This window comes from Microtus oregoni, unplaced genomic scaffold (assembly GCF_018167655.1).
Source record: "Microtus oregoni isolate MIOR12 unplaced genomic scaffold, Mior012 000007F_ref0000211, whole genome shotgun sequence".
Lineage (NCBI taxonomy): Eukaryota > Metazoa > Chordata > Mammalia > Rodentia > Cricetidae > Microtus > Microtus oregoni.
In genome coordinates, this window is record NW_024543066.1 from 18,537,963 (window position 1) to 18,565,025 (window position 27,063).

General features: G+C 45.0%; 1 protein-coding gene across 1 annotated transcript; it reads right to left on the bottom strand.

Annotated features, from left to right (window-relative positions):
- Nucleotides 1-3,281: 3,281 nt before the first annotated feature.
- On the bottom strand, nt 3,282-26,738 carry LOC121450275 (interleukin 18 receptor accessory protein). The gene is made up of 10 exons (XM_041655094.1): nt 26,669-26,738; nt 25,900-26,215; nt 25,628-25,811; nt 18,828-18,978; nt 14,699-14,764; nt 12,736-12,859; nt 9,222-9,373; nt 8,105-8,242; nt 4,739-4,912; nt 3,282-3,745 (listed from the first exon to the last, which is right to left on the bottom strand). Exons 1-10 carry the CDS (start codon nt 26,736-26,738, stop codon nt 3,282-3,284), a joined length of 1,839 nt encoding a protein of 612 aa, XP_041511028.1.
- Nucleotides 26,739-27,063: the final 325 nt, after the last annotated feature.

Consider the following 27,063-nt stretch of genomic DNA (forward strand, 5'->3'; position numbering starts at 1 on the left):
AGTCCTTGGAAAAAGAGACTTCTGGATATCTCTAGTGACACTCACTCGTTGAGGCCCTTTTGCAGACCCTGCATGGTCTGAGTTCTGGGCAACGACACAGGGAAGGGTTAAGAAAATGTAAGATGAAAGGAGCTAGGGCATTCCTTCTCAGCCTTCAAGCTTCGCCTGCAGCTCTTTGGTTAGACCTAATGCACACAGAAGACTTGGACCGACTCACAGTCTAGATCAGTAGATACCAAAACTAGGGGAATTTTGATAAGCTTTAGATTCTTAAGTTTTCTTACCCACTTGTTTTTATTTACTTTTCAGAGTCCCGGAATTGTTTTTTTTTTTTTTTTTTTGCTCTTCAAAATGTAATTTTATTTGTACTTGTGTGAATGGGACAAGGAGGAAGCCCGTGCACGCGTGTGTATGACAGGGCATGCAGGGAGTTCAGAGAACAGCTTTTGAGAAGTTTCTGATTTTGTGTGGGCTCCAGAGACTAAAGTTAGGTCTTCTGGAGGCACCGACAATGCTGTCACCTACTGAATGAGCTCAGCAACCCTCAAAGTGAGTTAGTTTCCTTAGCTTGTCTCCAGGTTTTACGGCTGCAATCAGAAGGAAAGTGTCTCAGTTAGGGTTTCTTTTGTTGTGATAAATCACCCTGACTGGAAACAAATTGGGGAAAAAAGGGTTTATTCCAACTTACAGTTCTCAGGTCCATTGTCCGGGGACTCCAAGCCAGGGACCTGGAGTGGGTACTGAAGCCGTGTAATGGGGGAGTGCTGCTTACTTACTGGCTTCCTACTCACGGCTTATTCCACAACTTCCTTGGAGCATCCAGGGCCACCAGCCCAAGGGTGGCGCCGCTCACAGTGATCATGGATCATCAATCAAGAAATTGCACCACAGACTTTCCCACAGGTTAATCCTCTCAGTCAAGGTTCCCTCTTCCAACATGGTTTAGCTTGTAACAAACGGACACAAAGCAAGCAGTCAGGATTGTATGTGTTGATTTCATTTTATTTCAAGTATCAACCTGGGAATTCTATGAATGTTATTGAGAACTGGCTATGAGAACTGTCTGGGAGACCACACAGGGTCCATAAGGATAGGTTGGCAGTGTGTCCTGGAGGGATGGCACCCGTATTTAAATAGAAAAGCTTTGTTTATAGTGACACAAAGCATTGTGATCATTGTATTTGTTCAATACATATAAAACAAGAGGCAGACCGCATGGTACCATCAGAAAACAGCGCTTTGCTCTCGCTCCTCTGAGTCTGGTTGTTGAGCCATAGTCTCTGGCACATAGTTCTGATTATTCTCTTTGCGTTGGTTAATATGCATGAGGTAAATGATAACTTTCTGTCTTAAATGTAAATCTGTCATCTTCATCGGACCTAGCTATGGGAAACCAGACAATCTATAAACATGGACGAGGTGTTTCTGTTTTCACGTATCTACAGGTCTGAGACAGTGAAGCCGGAATCCTTGGGAGCACAGTTATCTTGGAACAAGATAAACCTGGCTGAACTGGCCAGAAGAGGTTTCTGAGTCCAAGATCTCAGAGAGAGGCTGGCAGGAAAGCCAGGGAACCCGGCCATAGTGGTCCAGCAAGTGTGGGTTCCTCCCCACTGCGATCCTTCCCACAAGAAGCTTCCTCCCAGCATAATTTCTACCCTCTGGTTCTTCTTTAGCTCTGAGATCTTTAGCACAGATGCTGCTTAGCACCAAAGCCCCGGTGGCTCTTACGATGTGAAGCCTCTGGGAAGTAGGAGCGGAGGAGCATTTCACACTGGCACCGAGAGGCCGGATGGCAGGAGCTGAGCCACTCTGCATTTGGACCTCGTGTGGTCCCCAGTGGATGCGAATCCTGATGTGTTGAGTCAGTCCATTCATGAGGTGCTGTCCTGTACTGCCCACATGATGAGCCACTCTGTTCTGACAGGAACGGTGGCGCCCAAAGGTCACACACATCCGCACCAAACTGGAACCCTATTTTAGCTGCAGGCCAGCTTATGAGAATCAGGCTCACCTTGCTAACCGAACAATGGCCTGGTGTTTAAGTGCATTGTCTTGTTACCAAGGAAGACTTAAACTAAGACTGCTCAGTCCGCATGCATGCAGAGGGCTAAGCAAGCAAACGACTCATACAAAGAACAAAAGTGGTACCCACTCTGTTCTTGCTGCTTACCAACTGGTGCGTGCTCTTCCGCCCCAGACTCTCAGCTTGGCAATTGCTGCCTTCCCAGTTTGGTGGCAACTGCTAGCCCATCCCTTGTCTCTTAGCTGGACTAATGGTCTGTCTAGTTAGTCCCTATTTCCAGTCCTACTTGCTCAGGGTAAGACGATCTACTTTGACTTCTGCACGAAAGATCTCTGGCAAAGGAAACAAGGAGAAATTGGAATTGGCGCCCTCCTGTTCCTAAATCTAAATCCTGCACAGGCTCTACCTTCCCAATGGGAGGGCTGTGTTCCCAATAGAGGTATGCTATCCACAGTTTAGGAGAGCTTGACTCAATTTTTCTGACGCTCTAAATGTCAAGATTGTATTTTTTTTTTTTTCTGGAGCCAGTGCCTTGTGATGTGACCTCCTCTTACAGGACTGAGCAGGACAGGAAGCACACCTGCCACTCAGCCCCTCAATCCCAAGAGGAATGGCCACCATTCTACATGGTACTGTGTTATCTGAACTGGAACATGGGATGAGCTCACTCAATGCATTTGTGAGTCATGATATTTTCTGACAACAATGGATTTCATGCGCATTATCCAGCTGCACGTCTAGAAACACGTACCTGGCCCATGCCTTCCAAGGACCCAGGAGATCCTGTCTATTCTGTGCTCTGTCAGCCTCACCGTTTATGTTATCCTTTCGTGGTTTAGAGTCCATGAAAAGACATATAGCAAATACTTCCTTACAGAAAATGTTTAGATAGAGTTTCAATCACTCATCTCATAAAGTAAAATCATATTTATCTGACTGAACACACACACGCTTATAGTATGCATTCATACACAGTGCAAAACAGGGATGCAGACAGAGTAGACAGTGCACACAGAGGCCTGCATTCTCTCTCTCTTTCTCTTTCAGGAACCCAGACAGAGTGGACAGCCCATGTCCACAGAAGCCTGTGTCCTCTCTCTCTCCCCGCCCCCTCTCTCTTTTCCAGGAACTTGGAGCCTAAACCATAGCCATTCTTCATTCCTGCTTCATTCCACTGCCTGTCAAGCTTTCTTGGTGCTGAGAGAAGGAACCCTCAATTGTCTACCAGCCTGATTTATGCATCAGGTTCTACCCATCAGCACCTCTTCTGGATGTTGGAGAGAAGGAGGTTCCGGGTTCCATGGCTGTTCCCTGAGCCAGATGCTCCTCCCGATGATGTCTCTCTGGTTAGGTCCTTTTCAGGGGATAAGCCCCCAGGGATAATGCTGAGGCAATTGCACATAAACCTGCGGGAGCGCTTCACCGGCATGTGATAGCATACCTGGGTCCAGAACCTGGAACCAGGCTGGACTGATTTTAAGCCTCTCCATGTGACTGTGGGGAGAACCCGGAGAGCTTTTTTGACAAGATACGGGAGAGATTCTGGCACTTGGAAGGAACAGAACTTAATTAAAATGAGTTTCAAGGTCTGATCAACCAAGGCAAGGTTCACGGCTGCTTGCAGTTCAAAGACACAAGGTCCATTGACATAGCTGGGACTCAGGATAAATATTCCCCTTCGGCTTTTCTTAATGATGCTCACAATGTCATCCGCATACACTGGAAACAAAGTAAATTAATGACTTTCAATGGGTACTGTTAAAACTTGAGTCACAACAACTTTGAACCTCCGAGAGATGCCTGACAGGTTTCTTCTAATTTGGATATTCTTGGGCAAAGAGATAAGGAGAAGAGTTTCCTCTGCCCTTCCATTATCTCCACCCTGGACTTTTAAAGATACACACCAGTACCCAGAGACGGTCCCCATATTCTGCCTCCCTAAATCACCATCTAAGCCACCTAAATCACACTGGACTATGACTGTGGCGTATGGTATAGCCCAGGCTACTTGTGGATGTATCTGAGCAGGGAAGGGTAGCAGGCCATCTGAGGCTTCATAGGTGGCATTCAGCTGACTTGCCTGCTGCACTGTATGCTGAGAATTTGAAGAGTAGAATTCTAGAAGTTAGGAAGGCCAACTGTTTGGGATGAGAGAGATCATTTCCCACAAAGTACACAGGAAAAGTCCCTTTGTCCTGGGGGAGGGGAGTCTTTCCAGAGCCTTCTGTTATTTATTATTCTCCTGAAAATAGATGGTTGTGGAAGACAGGGCATGTCTCTGGAACATACTTTTCTGTATTTCTGCCCAACATGATCTAAGCTAATAAAAAATAAATAAATAAATAAATAAATAGAGAAAGGAAAGAAGGAAGGAAGGAAGGAAGGAAGGAAGGAAGGAGAAGGAAGGAAGGAAGGAAGGAGAAGGAAGGAAGGAAGGAAGGAGAAGGAAGGAAGGAAGAAGGAAGGATGGAAGGAAGGAAGGAAGGATGGAAGGAAGGAAAGAAGGAAGGAAGGAAGGAAGGAAGGGAGAAGGAAGGAAGGAGAAGGAAGGAGGAAGGGAGGGAGGGAGGGAAGGAAGGAAGGAAGGAAGGAAGGAAGGAAGGAAGCCAGAAGATCCCAGAGGCTGCATTTCACACAGGGGCATAGAAAAGGTTTTGAGCTACAGTGGTTACTCTTGCTGTTCTAGTCAGTTTCTTGGCAGGCAAGACCTACCTCCTCCCGGGGTCACATCCCTTTCAAGCAAACACAGGGTGTATCCGTATTTCTTTTCTAGTACTTCAGGGAAAAGATTCAGGGCCAAGTGCTCCTCACTCGGTGAGCCGATGGCTTCACTCTCAGGAGAGCTCCAGTTTGCATAGGATATGAAGGCATCAAACTCCTTCTTGTCTGAGAAAAAAGAACAATGCATTGCCAACATCCCTTTTCTTAACTATTATGGTATATGCAGATGCTCAGAGCATATGCTAAATGGATGAGAAATAAGATTTGGGATCCTTACAAAAACAAATCATAAACAAAAGCAACAAATGAATCCATTTTAAAATCACACCACCGAGTGGTTTTGATTGTCCATATAAAACCCAATGATTAATTTATGCAGCGCCCCTGTGTCTTTGCTGGGGCTAGATCAAACAGCTGGGGCCTCCCGTGATTGCACTGAGTGTGATTGGGAGGGCGTCTTTCCTTGCATCTGCAGTGTTTCTGGCTCATTAGTTACACATCAAAGAGGAGTCTGCTCCATTAAAGCATGGTAATAACCAGAAAGCAAGTTCTGCTAAGACCAGAACCTCGTATCCAACCAAGAGATGACGGCACACTTAAAGCCATGCGCTAGCAAGTGACAGCTCAGTCCACAGTGGGCACATGCCCAGTGGAGGTCCTGTAAGGTGATAACGCACAGTTCATCCCTATATCCCAGTGATGCTGTTGCCATCACAACACTGCGATGCATCACACTCCTCTCAAGCACAGGGATGCTGGTGTGGTCCACAATATGTTGAACACACAGAAGCCTAGGTGTCCAACCACGCCCAGTATATCATGCTGGACAACATGTACCTGTGTGGCTGGTCTCACATCTACTGTGTTACACTAGCCATCACTGCACAATACATGCCCACTGCGAAACAGTGTTTGCTCTAAAACAGCAGCCCCGTATCGCTGGTATTTATCAAGCCTCTTGATTGGATAATTTTTCTCTTCGGCTTAATTGAATGTTGGCTGCTTTGCATATCATCAACCCGGGAATATTAGGGGTAGATCTATATGCATCTGCATAAATAGTACATGTGTGTGGGGTCATAGACTTATATACACACTCTCCAGAGAGCCCTCAGCCTACACCATCTAGATTTATCCAAGTACAGTATATTTGGTTTCCACAAATCAAAGGCGCCTAAAGGATACATTTGTTAAGTGCCACGTGACAGCACTTGATCTGAATTTGTGAGTGTCAGGTGAGGTCAGGAGAGGCTCCCCGGCGGGCTGCCAAAGGTTGCTTGAGGTACGCTTTTGCTCCTTTGGAGTCTCTGCTCTCTTACCCCGCCCTCCCCTTATATTTGAAAGCTACACTTAAAGAGAGGTCCCTTGTGAAGGTTTCTTGTGCTTCTGTCAGGCAGACAAGTTATGAGACTTGTTAAAGAACTGCCTAGAAAAGACAGAAGACCCCACAAGTTAACTCTCAGGCTCTGGGAGAGTGCGCCTGGAGTTTATATTCCAGCCCGGTTCTTAAACTCCACCCACAGTGTGGTTACAGGTAACTCATGTCCAGGCTGTGTGGGCAGTGCCCTTGCCCAGTGTGGATCCAGTGAGAGGCCTTAGGGATTGTCAACCACTAGGAAAACCAAACACCAAGAGAGAGGCACGGGGCCAAAGTTCCAGAAGCTGCTTTGATTGAGAGGTGCTTCATTGCCCATATATAGGAAGAAGACGGAGACTTTGGAGTCTGAGCTGCTGTAAGTGCTAATGTATTTAAGTGTGTAACACACCTTGACAGCCTCTGTTCCCCTCATAGTCTTGTAAACACAAAACAAAACAAACAAACAGGGTTTTCCTATAACGCAAAGGATAAAGTTATTTAGTAGTGAAATTATGGGATGTGGTGCTTGTGGTGACAGAGGGCCTGCCTATGTCCTCCTAACACTGTTTCTTTCTAAACTAACTTTAGATGGTCACAATAAACTCTTGGGCGTTCATTTTACAGACAAACACCAGTCTGACCAGCAGAGGGCGCTAAATCCCTGTGCCTGAAAATCCAATTCTGCCGTGCAAATCATTGCATTAAAAAGTAAAATGGCAAAGGACAAATTTGAATAATTCCCAGTCGACCGACCCTTCCTCATAAAGTCTAGACTCTTAAGGTTAAAAAAAAATAAACATTGCAGTGAAAGAAGTGTGACGTCATCCACGGAAGATTGGTTAGATGTTTGTTCCATTCCAATAAGGAGGCTAACTAAACAAACAAAAATTCTGAAAACATTCTTTGTGTAAGAATTTCAAAGAATATCATCAATAATTAATCTAAAGAGAACTGTGACATATACACTTTTCCTCCTTTTTTCTTAGTTTGGTTCTAGGTGATTCTGTTTTGTGTTGTCAGGGGTTGAACCTGGCACCTTTTTTTTTTAACTTCCCTTTCTGGGGGATGTTACTTCCTCCTGTAGAAGCCCCTGGCCTCTGGAAGAGCCTGCCAATGAGAGAGTTGTCTTTGTCTAGCACCCAGCAGGAAGTATTTCTGCTCCAGGCAACAGAATCATTCACTGAAACTGTAAACACACCGACCCAAGGTTTTCTGGGACCAGCAGAAATTAGAGCAGTATTCTGGTCCCGTGTGACACTGGAGAGTATTGTGATCATGGCTTGTGCACAAATGGACAGAAGCTTCCTCAGTAATAATGGGACTTGTATTTTGTGCAACTTCCCAAGTATTTGAGACAAATACCTGGCCTGGAATGTCTTCTTTTCACATGATACTACACAGATCTAAGACCAAGCAAGATACAGCTGTCTCTGGTGTTCTAATCTGAAGCTCACACTTCATCCTTCCCTGCCCAAGGGGGCTGTGAGAATGACAGTGGTCAACCCACAGGCAAGGCATGAGCTCCAGTTCTCAAGAGATACCCGATGCTGACTGCACTGAGTTTCCATACACTGCGGTGCATGCCTCGGCTGATCTCAGTGAGCTCACACACTATCCTCTGCCTGCTGCTGTGACAGTCCCGTTTTATGGATGAGACACCTAAGACACAGAGCTGTCGCTTGCTGTACTGCCTCAGATCGGTTAGCAGCGAGAATACTTTCAAGTTCCATGAATCCCACAAATGCTTTCTATAAGGTTCCTGGTAAGAGGAGTGAACTAGAACTGTTTCTTCCTGGAAGAAGATCTCAAACCTGAGTAATAAGAAGCCCCATGCATCAGGCATTAGCTTCCTTTGACTTCCTCTCTAACAAGCTGCTCGGGTCAGCAGGAGGCTGAAACCAGACCAAAGACAACGCCAAGAAAAGAAAGCTGGTAGGTAGGAAGTAACATGTGTCTTGTCTTGACACTAAGACAGGGAACAGCATGTTAGGTGATCTTACCCTTCAGAGTCTCGTCCTTGCTCCGGTAGGCTCGGCACAGCAGGACGATCTCAATCCAGTACCAGTAGAGGAAGGCAGCCGAGACCAGAATGCCCACCAGCGCCATGGCTGTGCCGAGGAGGATGTATACAAATACCACTGAAGGAAAGAGAACAGTGAGAGGGCCGGTCTGGACCAGCATGACCTATCCTGCTGCACATCCCTGCCACTACCTGCATTTGTCTCGCATCCGGGATCATCTTAAGTCTGCATGGGACTGTTCACAATTAACTTTAGAGAGCCAAGGGGAGTGGAAAGTTCCCGGTTGAGTGACCTTCAATACTCAGCCATTTTACTTATATTTACACCTATGAACGTCTGCAGAGCTCATTTGGACTGCTCCCTTTGCCTGTCATAGATTACCATCTTGTATTATCATCCTCACCGCCATCTAAACATTCCTAGCATGGGGATGACATCAGCCTCACTCTGCACCCTCTGTGATTCCTTCTATAAACAGGGGAGCTACAGAGAACAGCCACTGTTACCAGACACTTACTGAGGGCCAAGCCTGAACATTGTCACTCGATGGCTCAAAGACATGTTCATGTCCTTGATCATGCTACAATCATCCACTCACTGAGTGAATGAACTGAGGCCAATCTCATCTCGGGACATCTTGTTAAAGATCAACTGGCTCCTCGGTGGCCATTTCGACCAGCTGTTTTCTTATTCTCTGGAAGCCAGCAAAGGCAACCAACAAAGAGAGTGATGTCTGAACACTGGCCCTGCCTCAGTGGGTGTGGTAGGGTGGGGCTAGAGTTTCTTGTAGGTGCCAGTGGAGTGAATGAATGAGTTGAGTGTATTCACGAATGAATGAATGAATGATTGAAGAGAGTAAATGAATAGGTGATGGAATGAATGAACTATGTGAGCAGCGAGAGAGTTGAGCAAAATGTCTTCAGGCACAGATTAGTAGGTCAAAATTATGGCCATGGTCAAGGCCTTCAGTGAATTAGCATCGCTTCAGTGTCTGGAAAGCAATGGCTGCAAACACCGCCTCTTCTCTTTGGGAAACTACCCTCCCTCTTTCGGAAAGAACAGCTCTCAATCTGTAGGAACAAAGTTCTAGGCTTACCCCCCTTCTTCTCCCTCAGCTGGATGGTCCGTGTGGTGTTCCCAACGGAATTCTGGGCAAAGCAAACAAACTTGCTGCTAAGATCTCTTTGAGTGACTGTAGTCAGGACAACGGTGTATTCAATGACTGTGTTCTTGAAATTGGATTCAGGGCTAGGAAAAGAGGAGAAAACATGGCGTCCTCGCTCAGCAACATCAATTGCCAATCACCCAGGTGAGCTGGGAAGACTGACAAAGCTGGTGGGAATTTATCCGAAGACAAGGAAGAGCATGAGGAGATGGAGGAGGCTCTCACTCTTGAGCAAGTGACAGACTCTGTTAAGGACTTACACTAAGGTCTAAGTAACTTGTGGCCCTCATCTGAACTTTATTCTAAGAACTTCCCCCAGGAACATATAATACCAAGAATTTAAGAATAATTGCAGTCTGTAAAGTGTTTGCTTCCGAAGCACGAGTCCAATCCCCAGAACACACGTTAAAAAAAAAAATACATGTAACATGCATTTGTAAACCCAGCATCAGGAAATGCAGAAATGAGTGGATTTTGTAGCTCCCCGGCCGGCCAGGCTAGCTTAGTCAGCAAAAGACTCTGTCCCAACTCCTACCCCACCCCGAAAAACAAAGTTAGTAGCATTTGAGGAATGAAGCATGAGATTTACCTCTAGTCTCCATATGTAGGTACTCATATGTGTACACACACATACACACATGTGCAATTGCACACACAACTAATTCCTCTTGCAGTTTGCTATCAGGTACTTTACTGAGCGCTGACGCCAGATTCTTTAATTCCTTCCTTGGTGTGGGAAGTTCTTCTGTATATGTGTTGCTTTTATTGAATAGATAAATTAATGAATAAAGAAGATTTTTCAGCCAGTGGTTTAGCAGAATAGAGCTAGGCAGGGAAAACTAAACTGAGTAAAAAGATGCGAGCTGCCAGTTGGAACCTTGCCAGTAGGTCACGAGCCTCATGGTAAAATATAAAATAATAGAAATGGGCTAAGTTAAGATGTAAGAGCTAGCCAATAAGAAGCTAGAGCTAATAGGCCAAGCAGTGATTTAATTAATACTGTTTCCATGTAGTTATTTCGGGGCTGAGCAGCGGGAACCAACAAGCGGCCTCATACAACCTCACTGCACACAAACCCTGAGGAGTCATGCTGTGAACATCCTAACTTGGTAGCATCAGGGACAAGGCTCAGAGGATGGATGGGCCGTACTGGCTCACAGTGGTGACACCATCGTGAGGAAAGTCTGGACTCCAGCCTGGCTCCCAGATCTCTGCCAATCTGCCCTGCTGAGAAAAAAATGTGACCCTCCACATTTATCTGTTTCCTATTGCCTACAGCAATGGCATCCCTTGAAACTGTGTCCAAATGGGTATTTTAGGTTATCCTTCTGTGAGTCTACAGTTAGTCCACGGATGTATCCTGCCTGTCACACAGTGTGACACACGTGTGGCTTCTACTGCATCTGTCCCTTCCCGTGACCTTGCAAGGTGAAGGTTTTCAGTCACAGAATATACACAGGGAACCAGGGTCCCCTTGCCGTGCCCTGGAAAGCAGATAGAGACCTGCAGGAAGGTGACTTGAGACTGTGTCCTTGCCTCACGTGTCTTGCTCAGACTCTCATGCAGTGTCAATTTAGGATCCGATGACTTCCTCAATGTTAGGGCTTCTTGCTAAATTTCAGTTTCATTAGCAAAATCCTTCTTTTATCCTTTTTCTGTGGTTGTCAAAGCACACATTTGTTCAGTGAGCAGTTATAAAGAACTAGAGGGAACATTCTGTAGGTGCTTATTTTGGGTCCCATGTGGAAATGGGAGGACACATCTCCTAGTGACCTACCTAACTGGTCATGACTGAACCCCAGCTCTTTCGCCTAGGAGTATAGACTTGTTTTACTGGACATTGGATGGCTTGTCTCGGAAGATCTACAACTTCCCTTTCAACTGCTTCACTTCTCTCTCTCCCACAAAACTCCAGGGTTTGTGTTAGTCACAGACAACAATAAACAAAGTCTAATCATTATAAAGAGTTGCAGGCTGCTGGATTCCAAGACAGATGTCTCCCTTTTAAGGCTCCACCCCAGTGGAAGCTGCATCTCCAATTCTCCTTGGTCAGATTCTGTGTTGCAGTGCCATTTCCTTAAGGCTCTGGATGAAGGCACAGTTGAAGACTGGGTGGGGGCAGAAACCACCCTCTCCCATGTGTTGAACGAGATACTTCTAGACGAGTATTCTGAGTGAGTGTATTCACCTACTGGCTTATCTTGGCTTTTGAGGCAGTGACCTTTTCAAACACCTTTATGAGCTGAGGATGTAAGCTAGTGATGGCATGCTTTCTCAGCACACTGGGTGTCATGGCACCAAAAGAGAAAGAGAGGAAGGAAGGAAGGAAGGAAGGAAGGAAGGAAGGAAGGAGAAGGGAAGGGAAGGGAAGGCAAGGCAAGGCAGGCAAGGCAAGGAAAGGAAGCTTTGACTGTGGTTCAGTGTGTAGAGTGCTGATCTAGCATCTAGGATGTATTAGATGCATTAGATCCCCAGCCTCACATATAGAGGGCGTGGTGGTGCATGTCTGTAATTCAAGTCTCTCCTCATCAATGTAGAGACTTTGAGACCAACTTGAAATACACAAGACCCTGTCCCAAAAAAATTAAAAAATAAGTTAAGTTAAATACACTCGAACATGGTCTAAGGGTGTTTTAAACCCTTGTGAAAGCATCATGGTGTACTTAACACAGGCAAGATGTGCCCAACATAACTAAGTCATGCGGTCTTAGGGGGCCATTATCATACATGGTTCCATCATTGACTAAGTTCCGTGCATACCTGGTTCACTTTATGGTCTCATCAGAAATGGAGTGCTTGCAAGTTTTAAATTAATATGATAGATAAAAAATAAGAGATGATAGATGATAGATAGATGATGGATGGATGGATAGATATATGATAAATGGATAGATATATAGACAGATAGATAGATAGATAGATAGATAGATAGATAGATAGATAGCATCTGTGGCCTTTTCTTTTTACTGTTTTCTGAGGCTTTCTGTCCTGCCCGATTCCCGCAATCGTTAAGTCCCAAAGAAATCACACAGAGGTCTACATTAGTTATAAACTGGCTGGCCCATTAGCTCAGGCTTCTTATTAACTCTTATAACTTATATTAGCCCATTATTCTTGTCTATGTTAGCCACATGGCTTGGTACCTTATTCGGCAGGGCAGTCACATCTTAACCACATGGCTGGGACAGGACTGCTGAATAGGTCCTCTTCCCAGAATTCTCCTGTTCTCATTGCCCCTCCTCTACTTCCTGTCTGGTTGTCCTACCTATACTTCCTGCCTGGTTACTGGTCAATCAGCATTTATTTAAAATATAATTGACAGAATACAGACCACTGTCCCACTCCATTTTACCACTACCATTAACTATCTGTTATAGCAATTTCTAGCAGGTTGAAAGCATCTATTTTGGGTTTCAATAACTATAGTTCACAAGCGTTTTCTCACCGTTTCTTTTTAGATCCTAGAATTTCCTGCTCCTGAGTAGATTCTTTGGCATACCACTTCATTACAGGCTGAACATCTTTTTGGAAGCCAAACTGTGCTCTGCAGGATAGAGTCAAAGACTTTCCTGAAAATGCAGAGGTTGAGAGAACAGGAAGACAGCATATCAGAACACTCATATGACGGAACGACCAGAAGCTACATCCGGATGCAGCCAGGTGCCAGGCAGTGGGAACCAGGAATAGCCAAGCATCAACACATTCCACTTAGCAACATACTTCCTGTTATGGTTGTCCCTTGTGGCTAATCTGTGTATCCCAAATGTCCTTCACACGAGAATTTTACAATCATACCTCTGGGAGAGTAGGAGCTCTGGGAACAACTCAGCCTTTAATATTAGTGACGAGAGGTACGATCCATCAAAAAGATCAGTTTAACTAATTGATGTTTACACATGGAATAAACATGAGGTTACCATGAATGGAAAATCCTGAAGAAGAAAAAAAGAACACCTGTACACACCTTATCTGAACCCTCTGCAAGGCCAGTTAGTGATTAGGACCTCAGTGATCACAGAAAGCCTGGGATACTCCAGGCCCGCAGCCTCATCACAATGTGTCTTGGGCCTTTTCCCCTCCTTAGCAGTCATTCCTTGACCACCTCCTCAGCTGACTTAATGTCCTTATGGTTATTAGGATGTATTAGATTTCTTAGAACGTCTTAGTTGAAGAGGCCACTGGCTTTCATCAACCACAATGCTACACCTGGTCTGTGATGGCCCCTGAGCCTGCAGCTGAGGCCTCTCCCTGGACTGTGACCTGGCATCAGATCTCTTCCCCAGTGGATTGGAAGAGTGTCTTCGTTTACTATTTTCTTTTTTTTTTCTGTTACCATGTTGAAACATGGACTTGGGGTAACCCAAATCTGTGCTCCAGGGTCACAGCCACTCATACCCTCTTGTCACCTTAGAGTTAAAAGCTGGCCTTTCCTGTCAGCATTACAGTGCAGGGAGGAAACTATAGATTCTCAGCTGCTCTGCATACTGCACAATGGGTGAGCCGTGCATGCTCCTGGACCACCCTTCCTTTGCCCACCACCCCTGTGAGAATCATCCTCCCCTTGCAGTTGACTTCTGGATAAACAGGGAATCCATTTGAACTCCTCTTTCGACCTTATTCTTTTCCCAGCATCAATGCTTTAAATACACAATTTGGCGGTATATTTTTAATGAATTGTTTTTCTTCTTTCCATTCTCATGTTTTCCCCCCTTTGTCACTATTTCTAGCCGCAGAATGTGTCACTACCGCCACCTACTGACCTTCTACTGTAATAACAATCTGTTTACCTTTGCACAAAATGAAATCTTTCATTAGCATTTGAAATGGTAAATATGGCACTGAAATACCACGATTTGCTTTCAAATTTGCCTTCTCTCCTTGGCTACGTGTAAAGGAGTAAGAGGTTGAATTTGACAAAATAAAAGGCAATCAGATGAAAGTCAATTTCCCCTCTACCCTAAAGAAGGCACCATTTTGGAATACATTTGAGCATGAGATGCGGTAGTATAATTTTCTTGAGGAGTAGCCCAAGTAGCATATTCATAAGGGTTAGTGCTACATTTGCTGTAAATTTGCATGCATAACTCAAATGGAAGCATATGCACATATATTCATATATGCATGCTGCTTCTTGGGAAGAATATAAAACCTGTTCGTCTTGTTTAGTCCACCAGGCACTTAGAATATATCTCATCCCTCTCTCTCAGTGGAAGATCAGCGCGCGACAGTGAGGGGCAGATCTAATAATGACTGGGGCTCAGAAGGCTTACGAATCTGCGCATTTTGACAAAACTAGCTGGGTTCACAGGCACAACTCTAACTTTCAAGTCTAGTCACTCTTTCTGTCACACTTTGACCTAGTGCCTGAAGCATGGGGTCATCCGGCATGGTAATATTAGGCAACTTACCAAGCTCCGCTTCCAGGGTGTCCGTGATGGGCTCCAGAATGTCTGGTTTCTGGTTGCTGTCCTTAACTGCAAGATGAGAACAAAGATCGCCCTTTGCATTAAGAAGTCTGAAGGTGGGGCTAGAGAGATGGCTCAGAGGTTAAGAGCACTGGCTGCACTTCCAAAGGTCCTGAGTTCAATTCCCAGCACCCACATGGTGGCTCACAACCCTCTGTAATGAGATCTGGTGCCCTCTTCTGGCCTGCAGGAACATATGCAGGCAGACCACTGTATACTTAATAAATAAATAAATTAAAAAAAATATATAAAGCTCTCTCTCTGAAAAAAAAAAAAAGAAGTCTGAAGGTTTGCTTGCTAAAGACTTGGGAGTGTTAGCGCCACACCAGTTTAAGTTTCTAGTGCTCTGTTCGTTCATTTTACCCAGAATGCATCCAGCTGGGAATTGAGATTGTCACTTAGGAAGTTGTCTCTTCGGGGCTGGAAGGATAGTTCCGGCAGTGCAGTGCTTGCCACCCAAGCCCAAGGATCTGAGTTTGATCCATGGAACCCACAAAAGAAACCAAAAATTGGGCATGGTACACATGTTTGCAGTTCTAGGCTGGGGAGGGAGAGGTAAACGGATAGCCGGGGCTCACTAGCTTGCCAGGGTGGCCCACAATATCAAGTTACAGAAACCTTCAACAAACACGGATGGATTATACCTGAGACGTAAAACCCAAGTTTGTGCTCTGGCCTATACACACACACACGCACACACACACACTTACATACTTACATTTGCACACACACACAGCTCCCCGTACCACACTTGAGACATAAGCCTGTGTCAATTACAAGATTTCTTCTTCTTGCCATCTGGCTGAGTCACCAGCCAAGAGGGACAACCTGCCCAAGGAACTGAGATTCAAAACTAGCCACCCACAACCTTAAACTCGTGGTTTATCTTAGCATAAAGGGGCAGGCAGCCTCTGATTTTACTCGGCCCTTTTCTTTCCTGCCACAGAGTTTCAGAGATGCCCTCCTTGTTCTGCTTTCTTCTGAGGGCATCCTGTCTCCGGTGAAAGTGGCGGCCTGGACTGCCAGCATCACGACTCTCACTTCTCATCAGCTTCTCATCAACCCCATCCCTCTTGTGCCATCGGCACCCACACTCCTCACCGCATCCGACTGCTGACGGCCTTGGCCTCCAAAGGCAGTTGGCTAGCACAGCATCAACTCCTCCCTCCCCCTGACAGCGGTATGCATTCTGTTCTGTGAAGTTCTTGCTCCTCCACTCTCTTTCCATGTGTTGGAGAAACCCCAGGGCTCAGTCCCAGGCCCCCTCTTCACATTCAGCCATTCTTACACTCCTGACCCTAGCCCTGGCATCTCCATCATTGAGCTAAACAACCCTCTTCATTACAGCACTATGAGTCAGGTCCTTTCATATTAGCACTTACCGTCTCCCTTAGACTCCCTTCTCCTTGGCCTTCCTGGTTATTAAGAGGTGCTAGCATTTACTGACTTACCTCCTCAGAAAACTACAATGTCTGCTCTCTCTTTTTCCTGTTTGTTTGTAAAACACACCCTGTTCTGCTGACTCAGGAACACCACTCCCTCCACCTCCTGAGGTGTCTTTCAATACCATCGATCAAGTTCACTGACCCCCACCTACCTCCACTTTGCCCTGTATTAGCAGAAGACGACTCAACCCTGACTCTCATTGTTCACTTTTCCTGTTCCCCAGCCGTGAATTCTCATAGAAGCATCTCCAATATACGTCTAGATTCCCATCCCTTTCAGGTCATGCCCTTTGTTACATCCCTACTGGTGACTGCCTGAATTAATGATGTCTTCTCTGCCTCCATCCTTCTCTAGAAATTATTACTTCTTCATGTTAGATCTAGCTGGACACAACCTGTTCATGGTGCTTCCATGCATTGCAGTACTGAGTGGTCCCCCATTGTCTTTTGGCTAAAACTCCAAACTTGTCAGAAATGGTTAACACATGCCTATGATGCCAGTACTAATCAGGCAAAAGATCACAGGTTTGAGGCCAGCTTGGGCTACATGTAAATTATAGGCTAACCTGGTATACGTAGGGAGACCTTGTCTCGAGAAAAAAAAAACAAATGAACAGAAATCTCCACATATAATGAAGAATGAAATAAAAACTTGAAACTAGCTTAAAGTATGAAGTGGGTCTGGCTCTCAGGGTCCCACCCTCACCTCCAACCCATCCCCACCCCACCCCCCACCTGATCCCAATCCCCACTCCATCCCCACCCCCATCTCATCCCCACCCCCAACCCACCCCACCTCCATTCTCTGATGTGTTCTCCCTTATCTTTATTCTGTTTTCTCATGATTCCTGGGTGACAGTGGCTCTACTGCCTCTTCCAGAACAGCCAGCATCACCCCCTCTTCTCTTCCCAGTGGAGTGAGTACCATTGTTTATTCTTCTCTTCCCAGGGATCTTACTTGGATTTGCTGCACCAAGGTTAGACCTGGTGGACCTTACGCATGCCCACTGCTCCTTCTCCTTCTACACTGGGTGGTGCCCTCCTGCCTTCTGTCTCTCTGACCCATAATAGACTCAGTTCTTAGGGGTAAGAGCCCGTGTCCGGGCACTAATCCTTAATCAAAAGTTACCACAAAAGCTTGCTGTCTATTCTGTGGGAATGTGGGAATCATTCAATGAGAAGGACAAGGCACAGTGATGGGCAAGACAGGAATGACTGATGTAGATGCAATGACCTTCAAGCGGGAGAAGGAAGTAAATTCCATCACTGAGAGTTTAGGGATTGCAGATGACTGATTGGAATAACATTTACACATCACTTGTTGGAGAAAGTGATGCTGGCATGGTCTGTACACGGAACTTCTCTTCTCTTACACAATAAAGCCACGGGAAGAGCAAGGACCGGGAAATAAACAGAAGTGTTTCCATCTTAGTGTACTCCAACTGGACCGTGTCTTGCGGTAAGAAAACTGGATGTAAACTTCATTAATATTTTCACTGAGAATTGAGTCAGCTACCCTGTTGCTCTTTGGCACAAGCTCAAATGACAGATTCTGTTATGCTTTGCCCTTGGAAACCACAACTGAATTATTTACAACTACCATTTAGTTATGCTATTGTTTGTAGATCTGGTATAAAAAAAAAATGACCCAAGGGAAAAGCTGGGGAAGAGCCAATTTAAAAGGGTAACAACTACAGGATGAGACATTTAACTTCCTTGTTAGTCTGGGAAGAATAAATTAGGAGAAAAAAACAAACAAAGAAACAAACAAACATTAGTCAAAACATCCCATACCCCCTCCAATAGTATTTAAGAATATTGAAAACATTCCTGGCAAGCACCACCTTAGTCTGTGTTTAAGATGCAAAAAAAAACAGAATTGTATTTCATCAATGGATGCATCCATGTGTGGGAAAAGCACAAAGCCTAAATGCAAAACATCTGGATCAGTGTTTCTCAAACTGTGGGTGGCAACCCCTTTAGGGTCAAATGACCCTTTCACAGGGGTCACGTAAGACCATCAAAAAACACCAATGTTCACATTATGGTCTGTAACAGTAGTTCAATGATTTATAGCTGGGGGTCACGACAACATGAGGAATGATATTAAAGGGCCACAGCATTAGGAAGATTGAGAACCACTGATCTTGTGTATAGTCTATGGGTTTCTCACTGGAGGAGGATGGGGCACAGATCAAGCTACAACATCAAGGTTCCTTCTCTTTTATAAAACAACAAGATTTTAAACACGTGGAAATACATTAACACGCTTTAAGCAGGCGCATGTATGTCTCTTCAGGTTTCAAGTATGAAATAACTAATGCATACTTACATTATGAAATATCTAATGCATATTTAAATTTATTGCAAGAAGACATCTGCGAGAAAGGAATAGCCCAACTTTTGAGAGTATGAACATGACCCAAACTGAACCTCTTTGTGGGATGGGACCTCAGTTGATGGAAGCGCTGGTGCTTTTTCAACTCAGAGCCCTTTAAGGGTTCCCAGGGGCTGAACAAAAACAAATAGTTATTTTTCTTCTCCAAACAGAAATAATTATTTAACCAAAGGAAAATGATTTTCACCGGTCAGCAAGAGTTCAGAAAGAAAAGAAAGACCTCACTTACCAATGGTTTTTACATGAACGACAGCTCGGACTGTCCAGGAGCTCACATTATCCGACTGAGTATAATCACACACATACAAGCCCTGGTTATATATAAAAACATCTTCCAACTTAAGGATGCTGTTCTTATGCTCAGGCAGGAGTCTTCCATCCTAATCCAAAAGATAATAATTAAGTGCCTTTCTGAAACCTCAGAGTTTCTATTAACATTCATTCCACACTTAAGAAAAGTTTCGCCAATTTGATGCAGGTAAAGGTCAGTCAGTTTGAAACACGGGGTTCCAGTGGATGAGGATGCTATAATCTGAGATCACAGAAGAAGAATTTCCTGATGCTGCAAGGAAAGCTGACTCCAATCAGCTCACAGAGAGCTACTGACTTCGCGTTTCTTAGAGCATAATTTGGCGACCCAAGAGTGTTCTAGAATATCCAGTGTTCTCAGGAATGATGCCTAACTTAATTTTCACTAAATTATATGCACATGTGCTTGAGAATGGCAATGCATGTGTTTGCACACATGTGAGTGCATGTACTTTGAGAAACTTGTAGGTTGTCGATAAATGCAATATACAAATTATTCTCATCAGTAAATTTAATTTTAATATAAGAGCCAAGCATGGTGGCACACACCTTTAATCCCAGCCCTCAGGAGGCAGAAGCAGGTAGATCTCTGAGCTTAAGGCCAGCCCTGTCTAGTCTACAGAGCCAGTTCCAGGGCAACCAAGGTTACACAGAAAAACCCTATCTCAAAAAGCAAAAACAAAGATTTATTCTGAATATAAGAATAGATCATAAGTAAAACACACAAAGTTAATAAACTGGACTTACATAAGAATTACAGAGAACGAATACAGAGAATGCTAAGTATCATTATTTGACTCTGAACTCAAACAAGAACCTGTCTCTTAGAATCCTTCAGTGACTGCCTATGCCCTTCAGATGACGTCTATAGTCTTCGAAAACAGGCCTGGTCTCATTCTCTGGTAGAGCCCCTTTATACCCCGTCTTACCCCCAGGGTCATGCTCTATTGGATCCCTGCCTTTGCAAGTCCTCCGCGGCTTCCCCCAGAGCACAGGCTGCGGCTCCCTCCACAGCTCCACCAGAGCTCAGCTTTGGGAAAAAAAATCATCACTTGCTCCCAGGAGAATTGCCACTTCACACATCCTGGACCTTGTAGGCAAACAGCCGCTACAGGCACTGCCTTTTTCTAAAGTATGCTATGCAGCAAGGTCTACAGCTGTTAAGTGCAGACATGGTTTACAAGCAGTTAACAAATCCTGGGTACACGGGAAGGAATAAACAGGGGCCCCTTCTCTAGGCAGACTCTGAGCCTCCAGGCCCCGAGTCTTGGGCCTTTCTGTCACACCACATATAGAGTGCTCGGGGGGCAGTTGTTAGCAAATCTCCGAGTCTTTGCAGAGCTTTGGAGAATACAGAGGGACCACGTACATGCAACGGCCACTTTAGGAGGAGGTGACCTGTAAAGTGAAATACAGGTGTGGGGCTTGAGACCAAGGTGGGCTCTGAACATGTTTGCTTTATATTTGTTCTAGTGGACAGCTTCATTAAGGCTGTGTGAATTCAGGAACGCACCATTCAAGAAAGGTTTCCAAACAGGAGAATTGTATAATAGGGACATTTTGAAAAAGGTGCCTAGCAGTGGCTGTGAAGCTCATGGAGTCTGAAGGACAGCCTGTTTCGAACCACCTTCCTGTCACCAGGGGTTCTGGCACAGTAGGGGTCAGTCACTATCTGCAGAAGGGTGGGTCATCACTGCCCTGACTCCAGCAGCCTAACTCATATATGATATTTCTGTAGTATATGACCTTCTAGCTTCCCATGAGTCCCCAAAGCAGATCTCTGACAGTTAAAATCAAAAGAAAAGAGGTAGTAGAAATGATGAGATGGTGAGAATCTGTTCTCTACATAGACTGCAAAATTCTCTCATACGCGATCATCTATGCTTATCAGTAGATCACAAGCCTTCCAGACACCACTGTCTCACACATCGGGCCATCTGCAGTGACCTCCAATTTGTTTTTCTCCCAAAGGGCCAAACATCTCTGCTGCCTCCCGGGTGAAGGGCACAACACCTCCCCTCAGGAACCATTAGGAATGGACCCCTCACTTTGTCTTTGCAGACTGACAGCTCGTTCTTCAGAAGTTTGAGTATTGAGTGTGGTGTCGCCCCCTTAGTAAAGTGGTCACTTAAAGAACAGTTTATCTCTCTTGAACCATCTCTTCTCTTCTTCCCCATGTGGACGATCACTGGTCCAAAGGAGTCTCTGACTTGGGATTTGATTGGATTTTATTCTTTCATTTTACAGATGAGGAGAGAAATACTTCCAAGTGTAAAGGAAAGCCAGCACAAGAATGCCTAGTGAATGAGAGAACTGAATATCAAACATAATTTTTCTAAGAGTTTCGTTTACTGATCTAGGAATTTCCCTTCCATTGGCCTTCACACAGGTAGAAGCAGGAATTCCCCCCACCCTCCCCCACATACCTCCAAGTGTCTGGGCCAGTTCCTGGGGCCCAACAAAGAACTTCCCCTACGGTGTCACAGAGACTGAGGGGGCCACACTGATCGTTGAGAGTAACTACAAGACAGGATGGAGAGCCAGGGCAAGAGGCAGAGACAGCTCAAATTATTTATCAGGTGATGGCAAAGATCAAGAACGCTCCAGCCCGAAGTGAAGCTAAGAAGAAGGAGGAAAGTCCAGAGTTAAACTCTAGAAAACCCAGTAATATCATACAAAGAACAGAATGTAGAGTGTGGGCATGAAGTAAATCTGCTGAGAAGCTGGTGGAGCGAGGACACAGAGCTCCATCACTAAGACCTCAGTCAACCCACGGAGGAGCGTGGATGGTAGCCGAGTAGACCTCTTCCTCATTTTATAGATGGCGATCATGGCTTGGTGTGTGTCATCAAAGTCTTTGTGAGACAGAACTCACCAGAGATGTTAAAGAAATTAGGGTGAAAAAAACGTATGCAAAGAGATAGGGAACACACCTGATTATTCGATTGCAAGCAAGCCTGGCAGGAAAGAAGCAGAGGGTCCAGTGTGATGCTCAGAGGTGAAACATTAAAAAACACAAACACAGAGGAGGAGCAGCCACAGTGTGATCTGTGGGAAGAGTTAGAGTCCCAGAAAGAACAAGCAGAAAACCTGAGGGTACTAACACAGATGTTTAGGGGGCATGGAAGGGGAAGCAAAGTCATTCTTAGTAAGACAGCAGTTGCTGTGATCTTGTAATGTACTATCCGGAGGTTTCACTAGCAGGCAGCTCAGCACCAGGGAGCACCAAAATTGTAGGACTCTCTAGGACTGGTGCTCCCTAAAGCCAGGCAACACTGGAGTTCTTATTGGGGCTTCCTCCATCTGGATCTACGATTTTAGCCTATTTTCCTTGATGAACTTCAAATGGTTCCTCATCATTAACTCATAATCATGTCTGGATTTGAGCACATCATGTCTTCACTACCTATGAGTGAATCATTTTTTACTTTCTACAAGTTGATAAATATCACGAATATATTTAAAGCCAGGAAAATCTAAACTATTATGACTGTCTCTTTAATTAGTCTCTTATCAAAGCGTTTGATTATCTCCTTCTTCTGTGAAAATATTCCCACCTTCTTTCGATTCCCATAGCTAGTTCTGTGGTTCAGAAGACACACAAGGAAAGTTCAAGCATGTCAACAGGGCCCCAGTCCCCTTACTTCATGAGCAACCCACAGTTTTAATTCCCAATCCAGTAGAGTTCAGGCCACGCAAGAACGCGGCTTCTCTCACACTGAGCAATTCATTACTCTTTCGCTGAATGGACTTCTTATTGCTCTGTTTGTTACAATGATAATATTTCTCAGTGAACACCATCATACAATCCCTTGCTCCAATCACGTGACAATGCTAAACTTATTCCTCAATCCTGTAGTAATATTTCTTCTACTATACACTAGGAAATTAATAAACCAGAAAGTCGTAATGATGGGTCCGATGTCGGTACCTAGCCAAAGCATTGAGTAAATTATTAAACAGATGTTCTGTGAGCATGTGGGAAGGAGGTCATGGTTAATATCAGCCAGCTTGTGTTCACTAACTACCACCTCATGAAAGCCATCTCAATTTCCTGTGTGATTGAACACTTAGGTTAGAGACGCTCAAGGGACGACAGTAGACAAATTCTATCTTCACTCTAGAGTGTAATTGGGAAAACACTTTCATGATCTCCCTGTTAAACAAAAAGGTCCTTAAGAGCCGGATGATAGGACACGTGGGTGCCTTTTCAGATAATTGAACAGTCGTACTCCCAAGTGATGACAATGCGTAGCCAGAAGGATGGCTCCAGAAACCACGGCTGAGAATTCTATCTTGCAGGCTTGCTCAGCAGTTTTATGGGGTATTAAGAATCACAGCCCACCCCACTCCCACACATACACATCTACATACACTTTCTTTGACCTTGCAGGTTTTGCTTATATATTACATTTTGGGGTTCTGTGTTTTTAAGGGATTTCTGTGTGTGCCGGTGCGTGTGTGTCTGCATCTGTATGTGTTTCTAGTCATTTTTCTTAGGCTCTCTTTTTTTTCTGTTTGTTGTTTCATCTTATTCTGTTTTACTTGTTTTGGTTTTATAGTTGCCAGGTTGTTTTCTAATGAAAGAGAATAAGAAAAGGGTGTTTATGTGGGTGGATGGTGAGGTGGGAAGGACCTGGGAGGAGTTGGGCAAGAGGAAATCACAATCAGCAAATATTGTGCATGAAAAATGATTTTTAATAAAAATTAAAATTATAAAAAATAATTAACATGCCCATGTTTATGTTATATATGGGCTCCAAAACTGTAAAAGTGGTAACTAGTACACTTGGGTTATAAAATTATAAAATCAAAATTCCAATTTCTTAGCACACAGAATGACGAGCAAAAACCCATGTTTTAGAATCTAACAGGAGTGCGCGTGAAGTTAGGTGCGTGAGTTAGAAACTCTAATCCTAGGCACACAATTGAGAATGCCCCTCAAATTGCCAGGCAGTAGTTCTTAGGAAGAAGGCTGACATGCCATCATAGCTTGATTGACCCACCCAGTAGGGTTATTGAAAAGTTGAAGGAACTGCAGGCAGCATCCATATTCTGTTCAGGAGAAGGAATGGGGCCCTCCTTGCTCAGCATCCTTGCTGTGCAATCCAGGTGTGGCCTCAATTGCACAGCATGTGGCTAGCTGTATTCAAAGCTACCTGGGAAGGTGGGGGGATGTTTATGGTGAGAACAACAGAGCAGAATGGGCCAATAGATTGGCCTTGAGAACAGCTTCCAAAACTACAATCTAAGTCATTGTTTATCTTCACTATTTAGATACACTTCAGCCTGTGGGCCTGGCCAGTCTCAGCCTGCTCACCAACTCCCCATGGTAAGCAAGTCATATAGTATCTACATTCCAGTTCCTACAAGAGCTAACCCAAATGGAAACAAGAAGGGGAAGTGGCAAACACATGTGCAGAGTTTCCATGGAACACGGGGCTGAGACTCAACCCCACACCATGTACACCAGCCCTACAGCAAACCACCCCAGCCCTGGTGAGGGTGACGTAAGACACCAATAGGGATTTTATTCATGCTTGGGTCCCCTTAACAGAAGGTCACACAGAACCACAGTGATCCTGGTGTTCAAGGCTGTTTCTAAAGGAACTCTCTGACTGTCCTTCATTATGATTCTTCATTGTGTCAAGAAATTACTAAGATCATCAAAACATACTAACTTAAATTCAAATGCCTTTCTCTTAAGGAATCAGATTTACTAAGGATATTTTCTTTTCCCTGTATTTCCAGAAATCAAAAATAACAGGTGCTTTATCTTAATTCTTGATTTTCAATCATCAAATAATTAAGAATGTGTTAAGTACAGGGTGCTCAGCCTGGCCCCACTGCTCTCCTGACACCTGCTCCAAGCAGGGAAGCGAAGCACTGGAGAGCAGAAGCCCTGGCTAGAATGGCCAATGGAGCACTCATCACACCAACCCTCGCTGTTTTAGCTAAGAAGTCACTGCATAGTTGGAAGGAGAATGGCTCTCTGGGCTCCTATGTCTGGATGCTTGACCCCCAGTTGCTGGAACTGTTTGGGAACCATTAGGCGGTGGAACCTTTTTAGAGGAGGTGTGTCACAGATAGGGCTCTGTTGGGTGAGCATTCATGTGTGTGGGCAAGCACTAACAGCACACTGAAAACGTGGAACGCATTTGCTGTGTGTGCTTACTGGTTTCCTCCACGCCGTCATAAACTTTCTCTTGTGCACTTTCCCTTAGCACTCCCTCGCTCCCACAAACTTTGCACGAGCCACTTGTCGCACGTGCAGTGACTTGCTGGGCTTTCCTCGCCACATTCCCCTTTAGAAACTACTCCACTCCTCTGCTTCTTTTAAAACGTCTTCAAGACTTGATGGTAGGGCGCTCCCTTCCTCATCCTCACCAATGCCCATTACTCTTTATGACACATAAATGAATGACCAGACCAGAATTCCCAGATGCCTTTTACACCCTCCCACAAGTATGACGCCACCCACATGCTGGACTTGTCCCCTGCCATTGATCCAAAGGGTAACTCTATCGATCTGAATAGCAAACTGTACTCTTCATAGGCTCAAAGCACATTAGAATGTAGGTCTTTCACATACGCACAGACCAGTTTTTATGGAGCTCTGGGCCTCAAGCCGTCTAACTCGTGTTTCTGTAAAGAGTCTAATATAGAGACAAGTGCCACAAAACAGTGCTCTTACACCAGCTTTAGAAAATCCATTCATACCAGGTACCAGGTCATCTCTGGACTCTGGACATCACTTTGGCAGCTGAGACTGGGGCAGTAAATGGATCCAGTGCTACCAAGAAATAGGTATTGCGTGTGCTCAGCTGGGTTCCCACAGGATACATTTCTCTGAGGCTTAAGTTCTAAGATGGTCTTGATACAACAAGCCGTATCCTGGGGCCGCCTAGGAAATAGAAAAGGTCCTGTCAGTACTTGTCTAGGTAACAGAGAATTTGAGGGTATTTCTAGACTGGAATGCCTTTGAGACATACCTAAGTCTGGGTCTACAGATAAAAGACCCAACATTGTTTATCTGTGGGGCTGATAGCCGCAGCATGTCTCTCCTCTCGTTAGAAAAGTTTCTATGGATCTCCTCTAGTGGACCTCCACGCCGAGGCTGCTTGTACCACTGGACATCAGATAGGTTCTGATTACCACTGCAAGGTATGTGGGCGGGGCCTTGAGTTGGTGGCAGTTGATTTATATGGGAAAATTGTGACTTCGGAGGCTCTGGCAAATCACAAAATAGGACAAACTCCTCTGCACCCTTCACGGGATATATCCACAGAAGTCTTTTGGTGACGCAAGCTAAAAATGACAGTAAACGAAACAACACAAAGAAACAGGTTAGAAGGCAGACTTCCCATTGATATTTACAAAGAGACTCAGTATATATAACAAAGGACTAAGCTCTCTGTTCTATCTTCTGTACCATGCCAATTTCATAGATGAAAATGGCTCGTGTTCTGATTCGCTCCCAACAGGCTAGTGTCTTAAGTCCCTGTGGGTGACTGGAGGAACAATCATGCACTCGTCCTTAGATGTCCCCACTGAATGCCCCGTTGTGGTCACTGGGATCCCCCCGCTGAATGTGGCATCTGCTGAAAGCAGTCCTAACCAGAAACGTCTCCTCCTACTCCCTTTAACAGCGAGAAGATGTTGCGTACTCATAATTCAGGCTGCTGATGTAACAGATTATCTGGGACTTTAGACTGTGACCACAAGACTCACAGGGTTAACAGGCAAAGCAAAACCCCCTACCTGAATGATCAAATCCCGTGGTCTGCTCTCCTGCAACAAAGCAAAGAAACAGCCAGCCCAGAGAGAGCATGATGTTCCTCTGCTCTTGTCATGGCTTCAGTGACTTCTCATTGCCAGCGTGGAGGGTGTGGAGACTCGGGGCTCTTTCTCGGGCATCCTCTTCACTTAGGAAATGGAAAATGGAGAAATCAAAACCTGTGACCAAGCCTCAAGTCACACGGGAAACCCTGAAAGGGCACATCCCACCCAAACAGCCTTGGGAAGCCCAGAACCTGCGTGGGTATTTTCAGGGGCATGAAACAACTTCCTCAAGTGTCACCTCGAGCTCACTCAAAGGATGAACACATCACATGCATGGTCCCCTGAGGACCTCACATGCAGGGAGGGTCCCCTGA